Source organism: Eurosta solidaginis, chromosome 5 (genome assembly GCF_040869045.1).
Source record: "Eurosta solidaginis isolate ZX-2024a chromosome 5, ASM4086904v1, whole genome shotgun sequence".
NCBI lineage: Eukaryota > Metazoa > Arthropoda > Insecta > Diptera > Tephritidae > Eurosta > Eurosta solidaginis.
Window position 1 is genome coordinate 64,177,129 of NC_090323.1, and position 18,543 is coordinate 64,195,671.

Here is an 18,543-nt window from a genome sequence, read left to right on the forward strand (position 1 = left end):
TTCTCGTTAATTATATTTAACCATTGAACCACACTGGTCAAAACAATATCAAAGATTTAGAAAACACTTTTTTTTTGGTAAGATTTTTTTAGGAGTGCTAATGTATTTTTACCATGAAAAGCTTTTCAGTGAAAATTGATCTGCATGTAAATCGTGTCAATTGTTTTTTATATAACACTGTCGGTATTATTTTGTTGTACTATAAAAGTTAGAGTATATTATGGATATGAAATTGGTGCGATAAAATGAATAACATGTGTAACATCGGAAAAATATCATATTGACTAGGAACACCACCAAGAAAGTTTATCACTCACCTGCTGTATCTCTGCCGAAGCACGTTTGCTGCTGATCCGCCGAAATAGTGAAGTTTTCCGCTTCTTGTCGTGATCTTTCTTTGTTTGTTTCTTCTGTCTGTTCACGCCTTTTTTTGCCAGCTTGCTTTGCATCAAATCACGCTTACGTCCACCACTTTGAATGCTAGTATGCTCCAAAGGTGTGGCACGTAAAGTTGCATGCTCACCACCGCTCAACAACAATTGCAGAACTTGTGTATGGTATAAACCCTGCACCTGTTCCCCATTTATATGTGTAATTAAATCGGCCGGACGTAGGCCTGCTTCAAACGCTGGACTACCTTCTTCGACAGCCATCACTAAATGATGCATCGTATAAAAATCTGTATCTCCATAATAAACACGAATCGTATGGACTGTGAAACCAAAACCACGTGGACCGCGCCTTATTATAATAGGTGGTTTTAAATTTGTCACTAACGGTGAAAGATCGCGACACGGTGATGTATCACGCGAACTTGCTGTACTGGAACCACCGTTACCACCGCCGGCACTACCTCCACCACCACTACCTGGCGATTGAATACCAGCTGTAATGCCGCATAGCTGCTGCGCCAACTGCTGATTATCCACAGCGCTGGACATCAATGACAAACCCAATGCCGATGCTGATTTTACAATAGAACGCGAACGATGTTTGCCTGAATGACCGTCCATTGATTTATGGTGATGATGTGTCAATGCTAGTGGCGATTGTTCGCGCGTATTCTCTGCAGATGATGAGCCACCACTTACCGTCTCGTCTTCAATTGAAATCGAGAAGCGTGGTAATATATCACGTGCACATACGCCCTTGCGTTTGCGATGGATTTGCGGCGAGAAGTCGTCACTATCTGTAGCGGTAGACGATTCTGGTGTACTGCGTGAGGGTGCTGCAACGCCTGGTATTAAAGATGTATGTACATTTGCTGTTGATTTAACTAAAACAGTGGGTGAGCTAGATGTCGCAACATTAGATACTGCAGCTGCAGCGGTTTGTGCAGGAGCAGCACTCAGCACTGTAGCTGGAGGTGTGGCTGGGGTGGTAATTATTGCTGTTGTAGATGGTGGCATGCTATGGCATTGTGATTGGTGTTCACGTTGTTGCAAATATGCTGTGCCACTGCCAGCGCTACTGGCAGGTGATGCCGATGGACTGGATATGGATGACTGACGTAAAAATTGATTGAGCAAGCGAAGTTCGTTGTCATTGCCGATAGTTATATTATGTAATAATTCTGGCAAATATTCAGCATCGGGAGTGGATGGTACTTTGAGACAACCAGATGTTAACTGTTGAAAAAAAGAGAACATCAATGAACTTATAGAATTTTACCAATTTACCTAGTTTTAATAACTCACGTCAAGTTTTCGCAGCTGAGGTGTTGTCAGCAACTTATTCGCTATAAAATCGCTGCTCATGCTTGGTGATAGGGCAGAGGAATTTTTACGTTTCATCAATGCCATAGATGGGTCCATGGTAGTTGTGGTGTTGGTGGTTTCGCTTGACCCTGAACTATGGCTTTTAGTGGTAGTAGCATCAATCGCGGGACAATTTTTCACATCAGCTTGTGGCCCCCATTTATCAATACTAGAAGAAAATGAAGCGCTAGTAGTTGTTGGTGTTATTGTATTGGTGGAAGTTGTCGATGGTACACGAGACCATGAATAGTGTTGTTTACGATATTGTGGTGTTAATGAAGAAAATGAACCAAAAACTGGTATATCATCGGTGTCGTCGGTATCTTCACCAGCCAAATCGTGATTGTAACGATCCATACGAGCTACGTGTGCAATAAAATGTATACATAACATCATAGATAAGGAATGTTAATATACAGATTCACTTACTATCAAAATAACTCGTGTCATCATCAGTCGATAACTGTGGTACAAATTCAGCCTTTTGTCGAAGCAGTGAATTCCAGTCTAAGCCTATGAAATAAATATGTTCTTTTACTTCCAAAGCGCCTCCTTGAGTGCCTAAGCGTTCCCGTGGATTTTGTTGTAACAATTGGGTGATAAGATCCTTTGCTTCCGGTTGTACATCCCAATCTTCACTATCCGGCCATTCAATATCGTCATTGACAGTATGGGCAAAAAGTTCTTCAGCAGTTTCGCCAAAAAACGGTACACAACCAATTAGAAACTCGTACAATATAATGCCCATGGACCACCAATCGACCGGCTTTCCATATCCTTGTCGTAATATTACTTCTGGTGCTATATATTCAGGCGTACCATAGACCTGAAATAATTTTGTAAGGGACATAATATATGGATTAGGTGAGGTTGAACTGGCTATACATTCACTGAATGCGCTAAAAGTGTCACCAAAAGTTTGTTCGACGACCAAACTGAAAACTCCTCTAGGGACTTACTTACTTAATTGGCGCTTGACCGTCTAAACGGTTATGGCCGTCCAACAAGGCGCGCCAGTCGCTCCTTCGCTCCGCCAACCGGGGCCAATTGGTCACACCACCTGGCCCTTCCAACGGAGTGGGGGCCGTCCTCTACCTCTGCTTCCATAGGCGGGTACCGATAGAAACACTTTCTTGGCCGGAGCATCATCTTTCATTCGCATAACATCGCCTAGCCAGCGCAGCCGCTGCGTTTTAATTCGCTGGACTATGTTGATGTCTGCGTAGAGCTCGTACAGCTCATCATTAAATCTTCTTCGGTACTCGCCATCGCCAACGCATAGAGGTCCATAAATCTTTTGAAGAACTTTTCTCTCGAACACTCCAAAAGCCGCTTCATCTGCTGTTGTCATGGTCCATGCCTCTGCCCCATATAGCAGGACGGGTACGATAAGTGACTTGTAGAGCATGATTTTCGTTCGCCGAGAGAGGACTTTACTTTTCAATTGCCTACCTAGTCCAAAGTAGCATTTATTGGCAAGATTGATTCTTGGCTGGATTTCAGCGGTGACGTTGTTGCTAGTGTTGATGCTGGTTCCCAAATAAACGAAGTCTTTTACTATTTCGAAATTATGGCTGCCAACAGTAGCGTGGTTGCCAAGGCGCGTATGCGCTAACTCTTTGCTCGATGACAGCAGGTACTTCGTTTTGTCGTCAGTCACCATCACCCTGCAAAAATCGCGAGTACTCCATGCATGCATGTATGGAGTACTCGCTATGGACCAACCGAGTACTCCAAAATTAACCACAATTCATACAAAAAATATGGTCCAATTAACATAGCGGTGTCCTAGGACTGCACCATATACTCCAGCTCCGCATTACATCAGAGTAATCCATGGAGTACCTACAGTCCAATAAACATCGTGTAGTGATTACAATCGTTAAAAACGAGCAATGATCGGCTTACAATGTGTTCGTGTAGAAACATGAGTTGGTCCATTGCTGCATTACAGATGAGTATAATGGTAAGTACTCCAGTGGACCACATGATCCAACGATTTTTGCAGGGCAATCCCATCTTTACCGCTTCTTTTTCCAGTTTGGAGTAAGCAGAACTAACAGCGCGGGTGTTAAGGCCGATGATATCAATGTCATCAGCATATGCCAGTAATTGCATGCTTTTATAGAATATTGTTCCAGTGCGGTTAAGTTCACCAGCTAGTATAATTTTCTCCAGCATCAAATTAAAGAAATCGCACGGTAGGGGGTCACCCTGTCTGAAACCTCGTTTAGTTTCGAACGGCTCGGAGAGGTCCTTCCCAATTCTGACCGGGCTGATGGTGCTGCTCAACGTCATTTTGCGGGGAAACCAAATTCAGACATAGCGGCATATAGGCAGCTCCTTTTCGTGCTGTCGAATGCGGCTTTAAAATCGACGAAGAGGTGATGTGTATCGATTCTCTTTTCACGGGTTTTTTCCAAGATTTGGCGCATTGTGAAAATCTGGTCGATGGTAGATTTACCAGGTCTGAAGCCGCACTGATAAGGTCATATCAGCCGGTTCACGGTGGGCTTCAATCTTTCGCACAATACACTTGAAAGGACCTTATATGCGATATTAAGAAGGCTGATTCCACGATAGTTGGTGCATTTTGCAGTATCCCCCTACTTGTGGACTGGGCAAGGAACACTTATAGCGTTTTCTTTTCTGGCTAAGGTGTTACGCTTTTTGTACGCCGCGCAAGGGTTGTTGTTCTATTCTAAAAAACAGGCAACGCATTTACGGAGTATTTCGTTCTTTTGTGAAAATTGTTGCGTGCTCACAACGCAAAAGCGTTACACTTTTACCCTGTATAAAATGGCGGTGTGTCAGTGCAACTCTGTGAAACTCTCAATTCGCTCTTAAGTTCCACATATACTCTGTTAATATGAGTGAATATGGTGAGTTGAAATGTTCTTTGCACTATAAAGGTTGAAAATTTTCTGGGGTAGGATTAACTCTATTAAGGCTTTACCATTTACTTAGGCAACAATTTATTTCAGAAAAGAAAACGGTATTAGATTCCAATCGTCGGGCATGCACTCGTCCGCCCATATTTTGCTAAGAAGCTGCTGCATGCGCCTTACCAACTCCTCGCCGCCGTACTTGAATAGCTCCGCAGACAATCCATCAGCGCCCACGGACTTGTTGTTTTTCAATCTGGTTATTGCTATTCTAACTTCGTCATAATCGGGCGGGGGGACATATATTCCATCATCATCGATTGCGGAATCGGGTTCGTCACCTCTGCGCGGTTCGTCATCTCTCCTCTAGGCAATTATGTTATAAAATAATAGTCTTGTTGTTGTAGCAGCGCTTCGCCCCATTCAATAGGCGCGACCGATCATTAATTACCATCAATATCCTCTAAAGGGAGTCCAAGGAAACTTGCAGTTTGAAAAGGGGTGCACCAAAGTGAGAAGGGTGTTAGAGGCGTTGGTTCCATATTGCAATTGAAGAGACTGTGGGGACACAGGGCAAGCAGCACAAACACTTTGTATGTCGGGGTTGATTCTGGATAGGTAAGAGGTTAACCTGTTACAGTACCCAGATCAAAGTTCACCTAGAGTGACCCGCGTTTTCCTAGGGAGAGTGCGTTGCTCTTCTGCGAGTTCTGGGTATTTTTATTTAAGAACTGGACTCGCTGGGAAGTTCCTGGCATAGAGGTCCGACGCCTGTTTGTGGATATCACTGAGGCCCTGTTTGTGCTTTTTTGCTTCATACAGCTGTGTTCTCAGGTGGGTGCGGTATTTCGTATTAGGACACCACCCTGTGGTACCCCTTGTTAATTCTTCTGGGTTTAGATGTTATGTTCCTGAATTGCACCGATGCTTCCCGACCGAGGAAATAATTTGCGGTCCACCTTTCGAGACTTGGAGGAAGGGAGGACCCTTCCAAGTCTTGTAGTAACGTGCCGTGGTTGACCGTATCAAAAGCTTTTGACAGGTCTAAGGCAACGAGTACTGTCTTGTGGTGGGATTTTTGATTTAATCAGCAATTTGTCTGCGTGTTAATGGCGTTTAGCGCGGTGGTGGTGCTATGTAGTTTTCGAAAACCATGCTGATGATGGCAAGATGCAAATTCGCAGTGAAATAGGGAAGCAGAATGGCTTCAAGTGTTTTGGCTACTGGCGATAGGCGAGATATCGGACGATAAGATTCTCCTATGTTAGCTGGTTTCCTAGGCTATAATAGCGGAACCACCCTGGCCATATTCCATTTTTCTGGAACGACGAGGGTGGACGGACAGGTTGAAGACATGCGCTGTAATATTAAATCCCTCTTTGCCAAGTTTTTTAAGCATCGACATGGCTATGCCACCTGGACCTACTGGTTTAGACGGTTTAGCATGAACGATGGCATCTCCAACCTTTTTGGCGGTGATGGTAATTGGGGACGCGCTGTGTTCATGCACGCTCCCCTTGACGGGCATCAGTCGGGATAGAGAGGGCAGCAAAACGATTGTCAGTATAAGTTTTGTAATCTTCCCACTTTCTTTTTTTAAGTCGATAAAAGTGCGTTTTTCAGTAGTGATGAAGTCGGCAGATCGCTCGAGAGAAAGAAGTATGGGTAGGTGGTCGGATGCCAATGTTACCATCGGCTGCCAGTTGACGCAGTTTACGAGTCCTGCACTCACGATAGAAATATCTAGCAAACTGCGACAGCTTCCTACCATACGAGTGGCAGCGTCTCCGTTTATCGTGCAGAACATCGTTTCCTCTATTTGGTCCGCCAACATCTAACCCCTGCTGTCCACCTGTAGGTTAGAATGCCATAGATCGTGGTGGACATTGAAATCGCCAAAGATAATGCAATTATCGCTAGTGAGTACCGCGCTTATGTCAGGGCAGTATCCACTGCGGCAACAGGTGACAGGAGGGATGTAGATGTTGATAATTTCTAAATTTACATCGCCTGACCAGACAGATATGCCTTGACGTTCCAGGACACTGTCCCCGCGGCCGATGTCGGGATCAAATATATTATATTGCACTGAGTGGTGGGTGATAAATGCGAGATCGCCTCTATTTCCACTCTCGCGATCTTTTCTGTGGATGTTATATCCAGAGCAGGTATGCAAAGCAGATCTTGCCGTGAGTTTATTCTCTTGGATCGCAGCAATGTGGATGGGGTTACATTAAATGGGGTTACAATGCGGACGTTGTGCCGTACCATACACTTAACTATCTCCGTGATCTTCCGTTAACCCATTAGAGTTTAACTTCAGTATTCTGAAGTGCAGTGGGGAAGACGTCGTCACTCTGGTGTAGGTGGGTTTGCGGCCTGGAAGCATGGCGAGATGAAACCCGTCGGGGGGTTGCCGTCGCTGAGACCAGAACATCTAGGAAAATGGCACTGTCCAAGGCAGTAACTGGGCAGATGTCGCAAACATATATATTCGGTGCTGGCGAACGGTGCACAAGGTGTTAGGGACTAAGGGTATGTTTTCCTGACCTACTCGTGTGAGAGTGCCGGAAGGAGGGGGAGAAGAAGACGGGGACAGGGGCTGATGCTCGGCATTTCTACCTACTCTGCTACTGAGATTTTAGTTATGAGTAGGAACGGCCGTATGAGCCGGTACTTGTTTTGCTTGCTGAGCAGCGGATCTGCTAGAGGGTAGTGGGGGGCGCTAAGGCGCAGACTACGCGACAACTTTGTGCGTGAACCGCAAAGTGCCACAAAAGATTTGTAAAGGTGACGGGGATATTCCGTCAGGTGTAACGTGTAACATAACACACCGACAAGAGTGTGACCGTTCTAAAAGGATTCTTTTCCCGGCAAACGCAGCAAAACCATTTCCCTGGAGCGGGAATGGTAAAAAAATGTTGTCCTGCGCAGTCGGTCTAGTACTAGAAGGTACTAGTACCGAACGTTATCGGATTCCTTACCGGCAAAGGTCTGCCCACATACTTAGCACTAGCCGAAACCTTCGCTAAAAAAATGGCACTGCAGATGGCACAGCACCAAAACCAGTTTGTCTTCTAATTAAATTTGACAAGGGATGACGAAAATTCGTTTCAATATACATCAACGTTTCATTTTGTTGCTTACTGATAAAAGTAGACGATCAGTAGGAATAAGAGACAAAAGGAAACGATTGATTCTTAAAAAAATTACTTGGCGCGATTTACCTCCGAGGAGATTTAGGCCGAGCTTTTTTTAAACTTGCATCGTGCTTCTCTTAATTTTACCTACAAATTGGCGGGACGCCACCTACTTGTTTTGACTCCAAACGACAGCTGCAAGGCAGATACATTTGCACTGAAAAGCTTTTCACTGCCGAAGGGCCACCCCGCAAAGAAAGGTTTTTGTTTTAATGAAACAAACTGTTTCCTAAACCTTCGGTGTAGTAGGGGGAGCACGATAATATCACATTTATCGGCCGCCCACTATGATTCTTAAATTTCTTAACAGTCCCCAGTTCTCTTTAATTTTTACATGTCAAAGCTACCTTCCGCACCAGAAGGAGTTACTATCATTTCCTAAGCAACGACTGCTCGATAGTGGCAACAGGACTTGGCCCTTCCCTATGGGCCACTTAGTTTCCTTGGACTCCCGTTATATGACTTTCATGACAATTTGTGAGTGGTCGCACCCATTGAATGGAACAAAGCACTGTTAACTCAACAACAATGGGCCACAAAAAAAATTATATGTACATTTGACCATGCCCATCTGTTGTCGTTGTTGTGTTAACAGTACTTCGCCCCATTCAATGGGCACGACCTCTCACAAATTATCATCAAAGTCTTTTAAAGGGAGTCCAAGGAAACTGGTAGTTTCAACAGGGGCGGACCATAGAGATTGGTGTTACAGGCGTAAATTCCCCATTACAATTGAAAAGATGCTTGATGTCATGTGGGGATACATCGCATGCAGGACATACATTTCGTATGTCGGGCTTGATTTTGGACAAGTAAAAGCTTAACCTGTTACAGTAACCAGAACGAAGATGAGCCCTGGTGACTCATGTCTCCCTTGGTAGTGTACTTTCTTCTTCTGCAAGAATGGGATATTGTATATTGATAACAGGATTCACGGGGCGCGTCCTGGCAAGGGCGTTAACCGATTCTGTGTGGATTTTGCTTAGGGCCTCTTTATGCTTGTCTGGATCAAACGGCTGTGTTGGCAGGTGCCGGATGTCGTCATAGTGCTTCCCTTAACCCCCAGGGAGGTGGGGCTAGTACAAGGAGTTGTTTGCTAAGTTGTCCTGGTTTGTAACAGATTTGCAAAAACTGCCTGTTCAGCATTTCGCTGTGCTCTTTAATGTTAAGCTCTTTGGCCTCAATATGGAGGTCGTGTTCCCGTGGCAGTTCTGATTGCAGCATTTTGACAGGCCTAGAACCTTTTCAAGTATATGTTTTTAAGACCTGGCGACCAAACTGGTGATGCTTAGCACATGGGCAGCCGGAAATTGATTTGTACGTGGTTAGCAACGTTTCTTTAACTTTTCCCCCGGCAAGCGACTTGAATATGCCCATCTGTCAGCATGTATACCGAAGTGTTTAGTCTAAATGTCAGGTTCGTTCAGATGGAACACAGAAGCCCTTTTTTGGTCACAAAATCTCAACTTCTCAACTCATTATAGTAAGCGCGAAAAAGGATATAATGTTGTTGTTGTTGTAGCGATAAGGTTTCTCCCCGAAGGCTTTGGGGAGTGTTATCCATGTGATGGTCCTTTGCTGGATACAGATCCGGTACGCTCCGGTAACACAGCACCATTAAGGTGCTAGCCCGACCATCTCCGGAACGATTTATATGACAACATTAAACCTTCAGGCCATCCCTCCCTCTCCACCCCCTAGTTCCATGAGGAGCTTGAGGTCGCCAGAGCCCCGTCTGTTAGTGAAGCAGGATTCGTCACGGATAGGTGATGTTGACAATTGGGTTTGGAAAAGCTATATATTGAGCTGGCAACCTGAAGGGCTACGCTACACAGCCCTTTGAATGTGTTATTTTAGTCGCCTCTTACTACAGGCATAATCTTTTGATATAATCTTTTTAACGTTACCGCTGTGGTAGTTGTCGTCTCTAGGCAGCAGTATCACACAATATTTTAATTAAAAACCAGATTCTCAGACATGTACTGCAATTTACTTTCGAGTGAAATCCCTTGCGGTAAATTTAAATAGGCTCAACAAGCAATTTTCAATTGCAGCGCAGGCCGGTATATTTTTAGATTTTAAATTTCTAGTAGAAGTCAAAATAAAATTTTTTTCGCTCACCTGTTTGTCGCTAAACTGCCTCGTTTCCGAATCTATATAGCCTTCATATAAGTTAGTTGCCAAGGACATTAAGCCCATTTTCGACAAACCAAAATCCGTTAGTTTTATATGCCCCAAAGCCGTTATGAGTAAATTATCTGGCTTAAGATCACGATGTACAATACCATAACTATGCAAATATTCTACCGCTAATACTGTTTCCGCAAAATAAAAACGCGCCATATCGGGTGGCAATGGACCAATATTCTTTAAAAGTGTCGCACAATCACCACCCTCAACATATTCCATTACCAAACACAAATGCTTCTTCGTCTCAAAAGAGCAATACATACTAACAACGAATGGATTATCAGCAAATGAGAGTATATCACGCTCAGCAAATACTTGTTCCACCTGATTACGTAGAATGAGATTATTTTTATTTATTTTTTTCATGGCAAAACGTTGGCGTGTAGTTTTATGTTTAACCAAATATACAGCACCATATGCGCCATTTGAGATCAATTTTACAACATCAAAATCATGTTCGTTTGGTATTGGTTGTTGCGCTGTTTGTGTATTCTGTTGAGCAGTATTAGTGCGTTGAGCGAGTGTCATTGTAGTTGTGGCATTAGCTACCGCTGTACAAATTGCTGCACCAAATGTTGGCAATGGCATGTCTGGACCACCAGCTACTGGCGTTTGTGGTGGTTGTAGTGGTACCGGCGGATGTGGAGTACATGTGCCACTACCTGCTCCATGTGAATCGATATTCAACAATGCATTCGACGATGAATTTAAGTTTGATGTAACACAGGTATGTGGTGATTTTAAAAGCAATGGTGTGGTGCTTTGCCCTTCGGAAATATTTTGCATAGTGGTACATTCTGTTGACGAATCATTACCCTCACATAACGCTTGTGTTTCTTTCATTTCCTGTTGCATCTCAGCAATTGGATCACGATTCAAGCCCAATTTATGTATTATGTACTGGGGTATATCTGCTTTAATACCTTGTATTGCTTTTGCTTGACCCTCAGCAGCCTCTAATAGTTGATAAAATTCCTCTGGATCAAATTCTAAACATTCAAGCAAACGCGCTGGTCTTGATATTATTAAAAGTAACTTTTTAATAACACCCGTTAATTCTGCAGCAGCCTCTGGCGATTTATCTTTCGTTTCCAATAGCAAACGTTCGAGATTCTCACTCATTTCGTAGAAATATCGTGATGTTATCAGCTTTGCTTCAGATTTATGTAAGCAATCCCGCGCCATCTCCAGAACTTGATGATGTACAAAACTATTTGTGAAAAGAAAAAGTTGCACATGAATATATTTAGGTATGTAACACGCATTTGACATAATACCAAGTCGCAATGCGAGGCCTAAACTTAATTTTATGGCAATAGTGGCTACAGCTAACGTGCATAGTTTTAAGGAAACTTTAAGACATTTCCTTTGCTCGACCACTTTAACTTCGTTAATCCTTTTTCCTCACTTCTGCTCTTTCGACCATTCACTCACTCTAACCTTCTACGTTTTACTCTTTCTATTATGCACCCAGGCAACTCTCTTTCCATCTCTCTCTCCGTATCCTTTTTAATCTTGAACCATAAGTATTTAGATTTTTCATCTAATAATTTGGGAAAATTTTAACAACGTGACATCAGGATGGACAAGGCGACAGCTGCTTCGATTATACCTTGTAAATCTCTTCAAAGCCTTTTCTTCCGGGAGTGGGATTTGAACCCGCACTTACATTTAAAGCAATAAGGGTAATCCCCGCTTTAAACTCATACCTTTAGATTTTTCTTTTCTAGCAATGGTGCCCTTGCCTGAATAAATACAATACTTTTTTTATGTTAATCTAAGTAAAAAGCTGCCTATGTCCCGAATCGAACCATAAATACGATTAATAATAATAGTAACTTTATCGGAACCCGCCTATGGAAGCAGAGGAAGAGGACGGCCACCACGCCATTGAAAGGACTAGGTGGAAAATCGATTTAAACTCCCTTGGAGGGACCAGTTGGCAGATCGAAGGAGCGACAGGCGCCCGTTGTTGGACGGCCATAGCCGTTTAAAAGGTTAAGCGCCAATTACGGAAGTAAGTAAGTAGCTTGGCGCGATATTAATCCGAGGATATTAAGGCCGTGCTACTCTTCCAATTTGTGGTGCGCTTTTTTTTTCTTCGGACCTACATGTTTTGTGCCGACTTCGATAGCCATTTGCTAGGGCAGATTAATTTGCTGAGAAACAGAAAACACTCGAAGGGCTTGCCAAATAACTGCCGACAGTTTGACCCGTTTAAAAAAAAATTTCTTCAGTATTTTGAGCGGGGACCATTGTTAAGTTAAGCCAAACGAACCACAGCGGCTGCCATAGAGGTTCCGAAAAAATGTGAATTTAATAATTGGTTTGCATGGTGGGTGCTATGCGCCTTTCTTTAAATAATTTTAAAATGCATAGTTCTCCCAGCAAGAGCTAGCAACCCAGCAAACACGCTCTCTTAACGTTAAAGAGTTTTTATGTAGGCACGTTCAATAACTAGTGTAATATCGGCTCGCGAACACACTAGTAATCGAGCTAGAATGATTAGTTATCTAATCTTCATCCAATCTTTATCTAACTTCGGAGCTTTTTAGGAATAAGTTGAAGAAGTATATAACATACATAATGAAGTATATAACATTCATGCCAGTCCCCACGGCTTCGCGATAACTGACGCTGATTAGAACAACAAAGAAAATGAAGTCTACCTTCACGTATATCTCCAACTAAGTGCTCCTTTTTAAGCGGTTTTATTTAGCTTGACTTGACAGGCCGGTCGGCTGGCTATGATAAAAAGAATCGCCGCTAGGTGGCGCAAGGATCGAGATATTCAAAAAAATCGGGTCCGATTTGGTCCATATTTGGAACAAATATTACATACAGTCCGGTAGAAGTGACATCAAAATATTTTGGAGTTCGAGGAGGGACAAGCATACGTGGCGCAGAGTCGAGTAAAGTATTTGGAAGGATTATGTATTGAAGACTTAGATTGCAACGAATTGTCAGGAAAGAGTCCTTGTAATAATGAGTCCCTAAATGATTTATTTTTATTTAATTGTCTGATCAACGCCCGAGATTGATGAGGAGCGTGATGACTAGTACCTAGGACCTACCTAATTATTTTCTAGCTTTTAGTATTATTATACCTTCATGTAAGTATTGTTTTCAATAAAACCATTTAACTTAACATTTTTTTAATGATTTTCTTTAGTTTTTTCTACAAACTGGCGGGACCGGACCAACATGTTTTATGCCGACTCTCAACGACAACTGCAAGCCAGATCAATTTTCATTGAGAAGCAGAAATACACGCGGAGTGTTTGCAAAACCACTACCGAGGGTCAACCCCACTTAGGAAAACTTTTTTCTAAATTTTTTATGTTACTTTGCCCGGGACTTTAACCCTGGATCTTCGGTATGGTAAGCAAAGAATACTGCGGCTGAAATCATGGTTATTGGCATGGTTTGCGAGATCCCCTTTTTATAAAATGTAATGCTTCTTTATTTAAAAAGAAAAAACGGTTAAGATCATCATAAATGATTCACTCTTTAAAGAGAGTAACCTACCGCACAATTGGTTGAGAATCACGGAAGCTATTGCATGCCACACTTTTATTCTCATTTATGAAATGTTTTAATCTTTCTTCCATTTGTTGTGTAGCTTTCGGAAAGCGTTCTTTGTACATCGTATTCATCATTGCAACATCATTGTCCACTATGGGCGAACGTGACGGGCTTGAGAGCGAACGTGAACGTGGACGGTGAAAAGGTGACGTACGACCAGCTAAACCAACAGAACTATTACTGTTTTCGCCACCACCAGGAGCATGTGCACCAGCTGCGTTGTTGATTGATGCACCACCGGACACTGCTTCAGAAGCTGGACAAACTTTACCGCCAGCACATAACACATTCTTATCGACACAACAATTTGGACAATTTAAGCGAACTTGTGAATGTTTTTGTTGGTTAGAAGCAAGCTCTAACGAACTTGAATTGTTGTTATTGGTACTCGTTAAACTGCTGATGTTCGTTGTAGATTGTGGAACGGACATTGTTTTGCTCGTTGTTGGTATAACCGCAGTAGTTGTAGAGGCGGTGGATGGCATTGATCCATATGCGCCAGATAATAAAGCGCAATGTTTTTGACAATGTAGGCGAGGTGCTGCTGCTATGGCAGCTTGTAAATGCTCAACACAACATGTAATGGTATTCGATGAGTCTTGTGCAGCATCATTGTTGGGAGGAATGTTTTGTAATTGATGAAGCGCTTCCTGGCTAGAGCATTGGGACTAAAATATAAATTATATACATATTGATTTTATATATGACGTGACATTTTATAAAACTTACCGACAAATTCGAACTTCCAGGCGTTGTACCATAACCTGAGGACGGGAACGATGCCACAGACCATCGCCTACCATCACCAAGGCAGGAAGCTAGTCGTTTTATGGGTGCAAATGGAAATTGCATAGGGGAGTTTATACGTGGACTATCGACAGGGCTGGCCGAGTATGGTGAATGTGAACGTGGTGAAGTTGTGCAAGCATTAATGCCAGCCGTAACTAAACTCAAACGATGATGTGCTACACCAGTAGATGTTCCGCTTACGATATTACCGCGCATCACTACGCCGTGTAAATGATGTTTGCCAATACCCAAGCCAACACCGCTTCCGGAACGAGAAATATTTAATGTATTCGTTGCTGCTTGTGCATTTGTAGAAGAGCTGCTAGAGCCACTAGCAATGTTGCTCTGAGAAGAGCTACAGTTATGCATAGATGTACGAGCATGTACGTTACATGTCGCTGACGAATGAGACATTGTAAGTGTATGCGGGCCTGGACTAACGTAGCTGGTAATGTCATGAACGCCACCACTATTACGTAAATAGCTGCCTGTAAGACATGGTGCCGATTTGCCAAGTGGGGAATTACGCATACGTGCCAGATTTGACGCATCTAAAGAAAGAATGTAAATACACACTTGAAACCGAATTAAGACTTCATGTAGCTCCTAAGCTCAACAGTCAATCAGAGTAAGTGGACCGGTTCTTTATCGAATTGACGCTTGACTTTAATTTAGGTAATGATTGATATTAACACAATTTTCTCTCATCTTACCACGTATATCCCGTGACAGAAAACAATTTTTAAATCACAAATGTGAAATGGTAGGTGCCCACTCTACGTACGTACCAGTGAGCTGCAATTATTCATCTTTTAAGGTTATTAGTGGACTAACCAAAAAATGAGTATTAGTGCGTATGCAAACAAAGAATATCAAGCACTTATATCCACTAACACACATTTACATAGTCATGCTTCGTAAAATGAATAACCGCTCATAAGCCACGAAGGAGTTTAGTACTCAATTGACTTATTGAGCTTCTGACGCTAGCAACACAATGATGTACGCGAAACTAAACTGAATACAGCGCCAAAGTAAAACCGATGATAAACGAAGTATACAGTGTATTACACACGAAATCAAAGTTCTACTGAGTTAAAGCCACTATGGCATCAGTTTATACTCAACAATGTCATATATGTATGAGACATATGTGTTACGGGGCACTCGTATGTATTTTCTATTTTATGTGCTAATCACTCATAGTATTTGTCTGTACTTGACTGAGTACGCATTTAAACACAATTTTTTGGCTCATGACTAAGTACACTAATTTTATTAGTACTGAAAGCAGATCTCTGGTATGTACTCGGTATTATTATTATTATTATTATTAGGACTCCTTGCACTTATTTATATCTATTGTGCTTGACCTTTCAGCCCTTTAATGAATTTAAGGTCCTCTTCTGGCTTTTTATTCCATATCTCGAAGGGATTAAGAGTCACGCCACCTAGATGGGAGATAACTGCCTTGCCAGAGAAGCGCAATCGCAGAGACTGTGAACCGGCGTTTCATCCTCCAGCTCCCAAAAGCGACAGATTTTTTTATCGGATGGATTTAACTTACTTTGGTGATATCGTAGCCTACAGTGTATATTGAGAGTTCTTAGGCCTGCTCTGCTTACATTAATGAATTTGGCTGATACTCTCGTCACTAGGAGTATAAACAATTTGGCCTGCCTTTGTCCTGGGCATTCAATCTAGTGTCGTCTGAACTGCTATGTTTCTCAGTTATTAATGCTTTCCCTAGTGTACCTTTGTGAGTCCACAGAAGACCTCTGGACCATAGAACGTTACTGAGGCACCCTCTTTGGCTAGTTATTCTAATGTCCCTGATGAACGAGAACCCATCCTAACAAAACCTTTTTTTTGGTTACAAGTCAATTCAGACCCCAATGCATTCGTCCGCTGGCTTAGAAGTAATTGTGTAAGACTGCAAGGCGCGCAAGACTGCTTGGCTGTCTGCCAAAACTTTTACTGTACGCAAAACTTTTACTGCATTGATTTCCGCGTGAAAAATAGTGGGGTTCGTATAGATGCCATTTTCCGTTTTTCCATCATCAAATTTTAATCCATCCGCGAACCAGACCGATGAGTAACTGTGAGTATATGGCCACTCTGTTTCTCAAAGAGTGCTGTCCACAATTAACACCTCAAAATTCCGTACGATTTTGAAAGTAGGGGCTAATGAATTACGTAGTATCAATATGGCATTTGCCATGCATTTTCTGATTACTTTCATATGCTCTGTCATGTTTCCGCTCTTTAATGCAGAAAGTTTTGCCTCTTTCCCTATGACAATAGGGAAGGGAGGTATTTCACTAAGCCACTATGTGCATCAACAGGGGACTTTCTCATCGCACCCATTATGCCAATACAAACTAGTGGATGCAGTTTGCTATCCTTTGCGTGGTCTTCGGTCTCCAACTAAACAAGCATAGGTGACTATTGGTTTCACAACAGTATTAAATGTCCAGTTTATCATTTATGGGTAGCGTGCTCCGCCTATCACACCGTATGCCCTGGGTTCAACTCCCGGGCAAAGCAACATCAAAATTTTAGAAATAAGATTTTTCAATTAGAAGAAAATTTTTCTAAGCGGGGTCGCCCCTCGGCAGTGTTTGGCAAGCACTCCGGGTGTATTTCTGCCATGAAAAGCTCTCAGTGAAAACTCATCTGCTTTGCAGATGCCGTTCGGAGTCGGCATAAAACATGTAGGTCCCGTCCGGCCAATTTGTAGGGAAAATCAAGAGGAGCACGACGCAAATTGGAAGAGAAGCTCGGCCTTAGATCTCTTCGGAGGTTATCGCGCCTTACATTTATTTTTTTTATTTTACTATGTGCATCAACAGGGGACTTTCTCATCGCACCCATTATGCCAATACAAACTAGTGGATGCAGTTTGCTATCCTTTGCGTGGTCTTCGGTCTCCAACTAAACAAGCATAGGTGACTATTGGTTTCACAACAGTATTAAATGTCCAGTTTATCATTTTGGGAGATAGCCCCAATGTTTTGCCTATATGACGAAACAAGCTCTTGTTGCTCTGTTGCACGTACTCAGTAAATTCATATATTATTATTTTGGATACTAGGTTAGGTTAGGTTGAACTGGCGAATCCGTGAGGACCTCAGATAGACTGAACGGGTCCATAGTGCTACCAGAGAGCAGGACATATGACCATAAAAAAACCAGGACATATGTTATACAACAACTCCGTTCTCTTGCAAATACTAAAGCTTTCTAGGACCTGTGCCACTTGCAGCTTCTATCCTGTCAGTCCTATCTTTTTAATGATAGGAGTAACTTTGTTAGTCCAAATTTGTAAGACCTACACTTGATCTTCGATACTTTCCAGCCCCGAGCTTGAGTTCACACCCTTCCCGCTTGGTCGATAATGTGCAACTATCACCTTCTCTTCATCTCGCCCAATCTAATTCGGACGTCTACGGAGGAAGCTTCGAGGTATGCGCCACTTTTCGCTAGTCCATTCGCTTTTTCATTCCCATCTATTCCCTGATGCCCTGGCATCCAATAAAGATGTAAGCTTCTCCCTATCCCGATTCTTTTCAGGGATATGTTAGTGTAGTCAGTTCGTCCTGTAATTGATGACGCTATACTTTTATGGCCGTATGGTCTGCGATCCAAGCTGCCTCGAGGCACTGAGCCTAGTAGCAGTTGTTAGCGCTTTGTTCTTTGCAGGTCTACAGGTGGAATGTGCAGGATAGCATACAGTGCAGCCGTTGGGGCTGTTTTCAGGGTTCTCATATTGCTAAAAAATTAGGTAGGTTCTTTTTTGAATGGCTGTCCACGAAGCCAGAAGCTAATTGTTGTCCTTACACCTGTGACAGTGGCAAAGTCATCTGCGCACGCCGTAAGTTTGACAGTCCTCATCGAAACGCCTGAGCAGCTGGTTGATGACCAGAGTTCACGGCAGTCGCTGTCCACAGATTCTGTGGCCTCATACAACCGCCATTATGAAGTAATTAAGACCACGCATGATGGCCCATTTAGAGACATTGTTGAAAGCTCCGGCAATGTTTAAGTAGATTCCTACCCACCCTACGCAGTGCCGTGCCTACCGACTTGCCTTAGGTGTATGCATGTTGTGTTGTGGAGAGCAGTTTTTCATCCATG

General features: G+C 42.9%; 1 protein-coding gene across 1 annotated transcript in view; it reads right to left on the reverse strand.

Annotated features, from left to right (window-relative positions):
- The window catches only part of dop (microtubule-associated serine/threonine (MAST) protein kinase dop), a 176,435-nt gene that overhangs the window by 18,041 nt on the left and 139,851 nt on the right, over positions 1–18,543 (reverse strand). Inside the window, exons 3-8 of the mRNA XM_067789131.1 lie at positions 14,347–14,957; positions 13,561–14,285; positions 9,964–11,242; positions 2,187–2,583; positions 1,698–2,119; positions 318–1,628 (exon numbers count right to left, since the gene is read on the reverse strand). Coding sequence (XP_067645232.1) covers positions 318–1,628; positions 1,698–2,119; positions 2,187–2,583; positions 9,964–11,242; positions 13,561–14,285; positions 14,347–14,957 — 4,745 coding nt within the window. The remainder of the gene's footprint in view (positions 1–317; positions 1,629–1,697; positions 2,120–2,186; positions 2,584–9,963; positions 11,243–13,560; positions 14,286–14,346; positions 14,958–18,543) is intronic.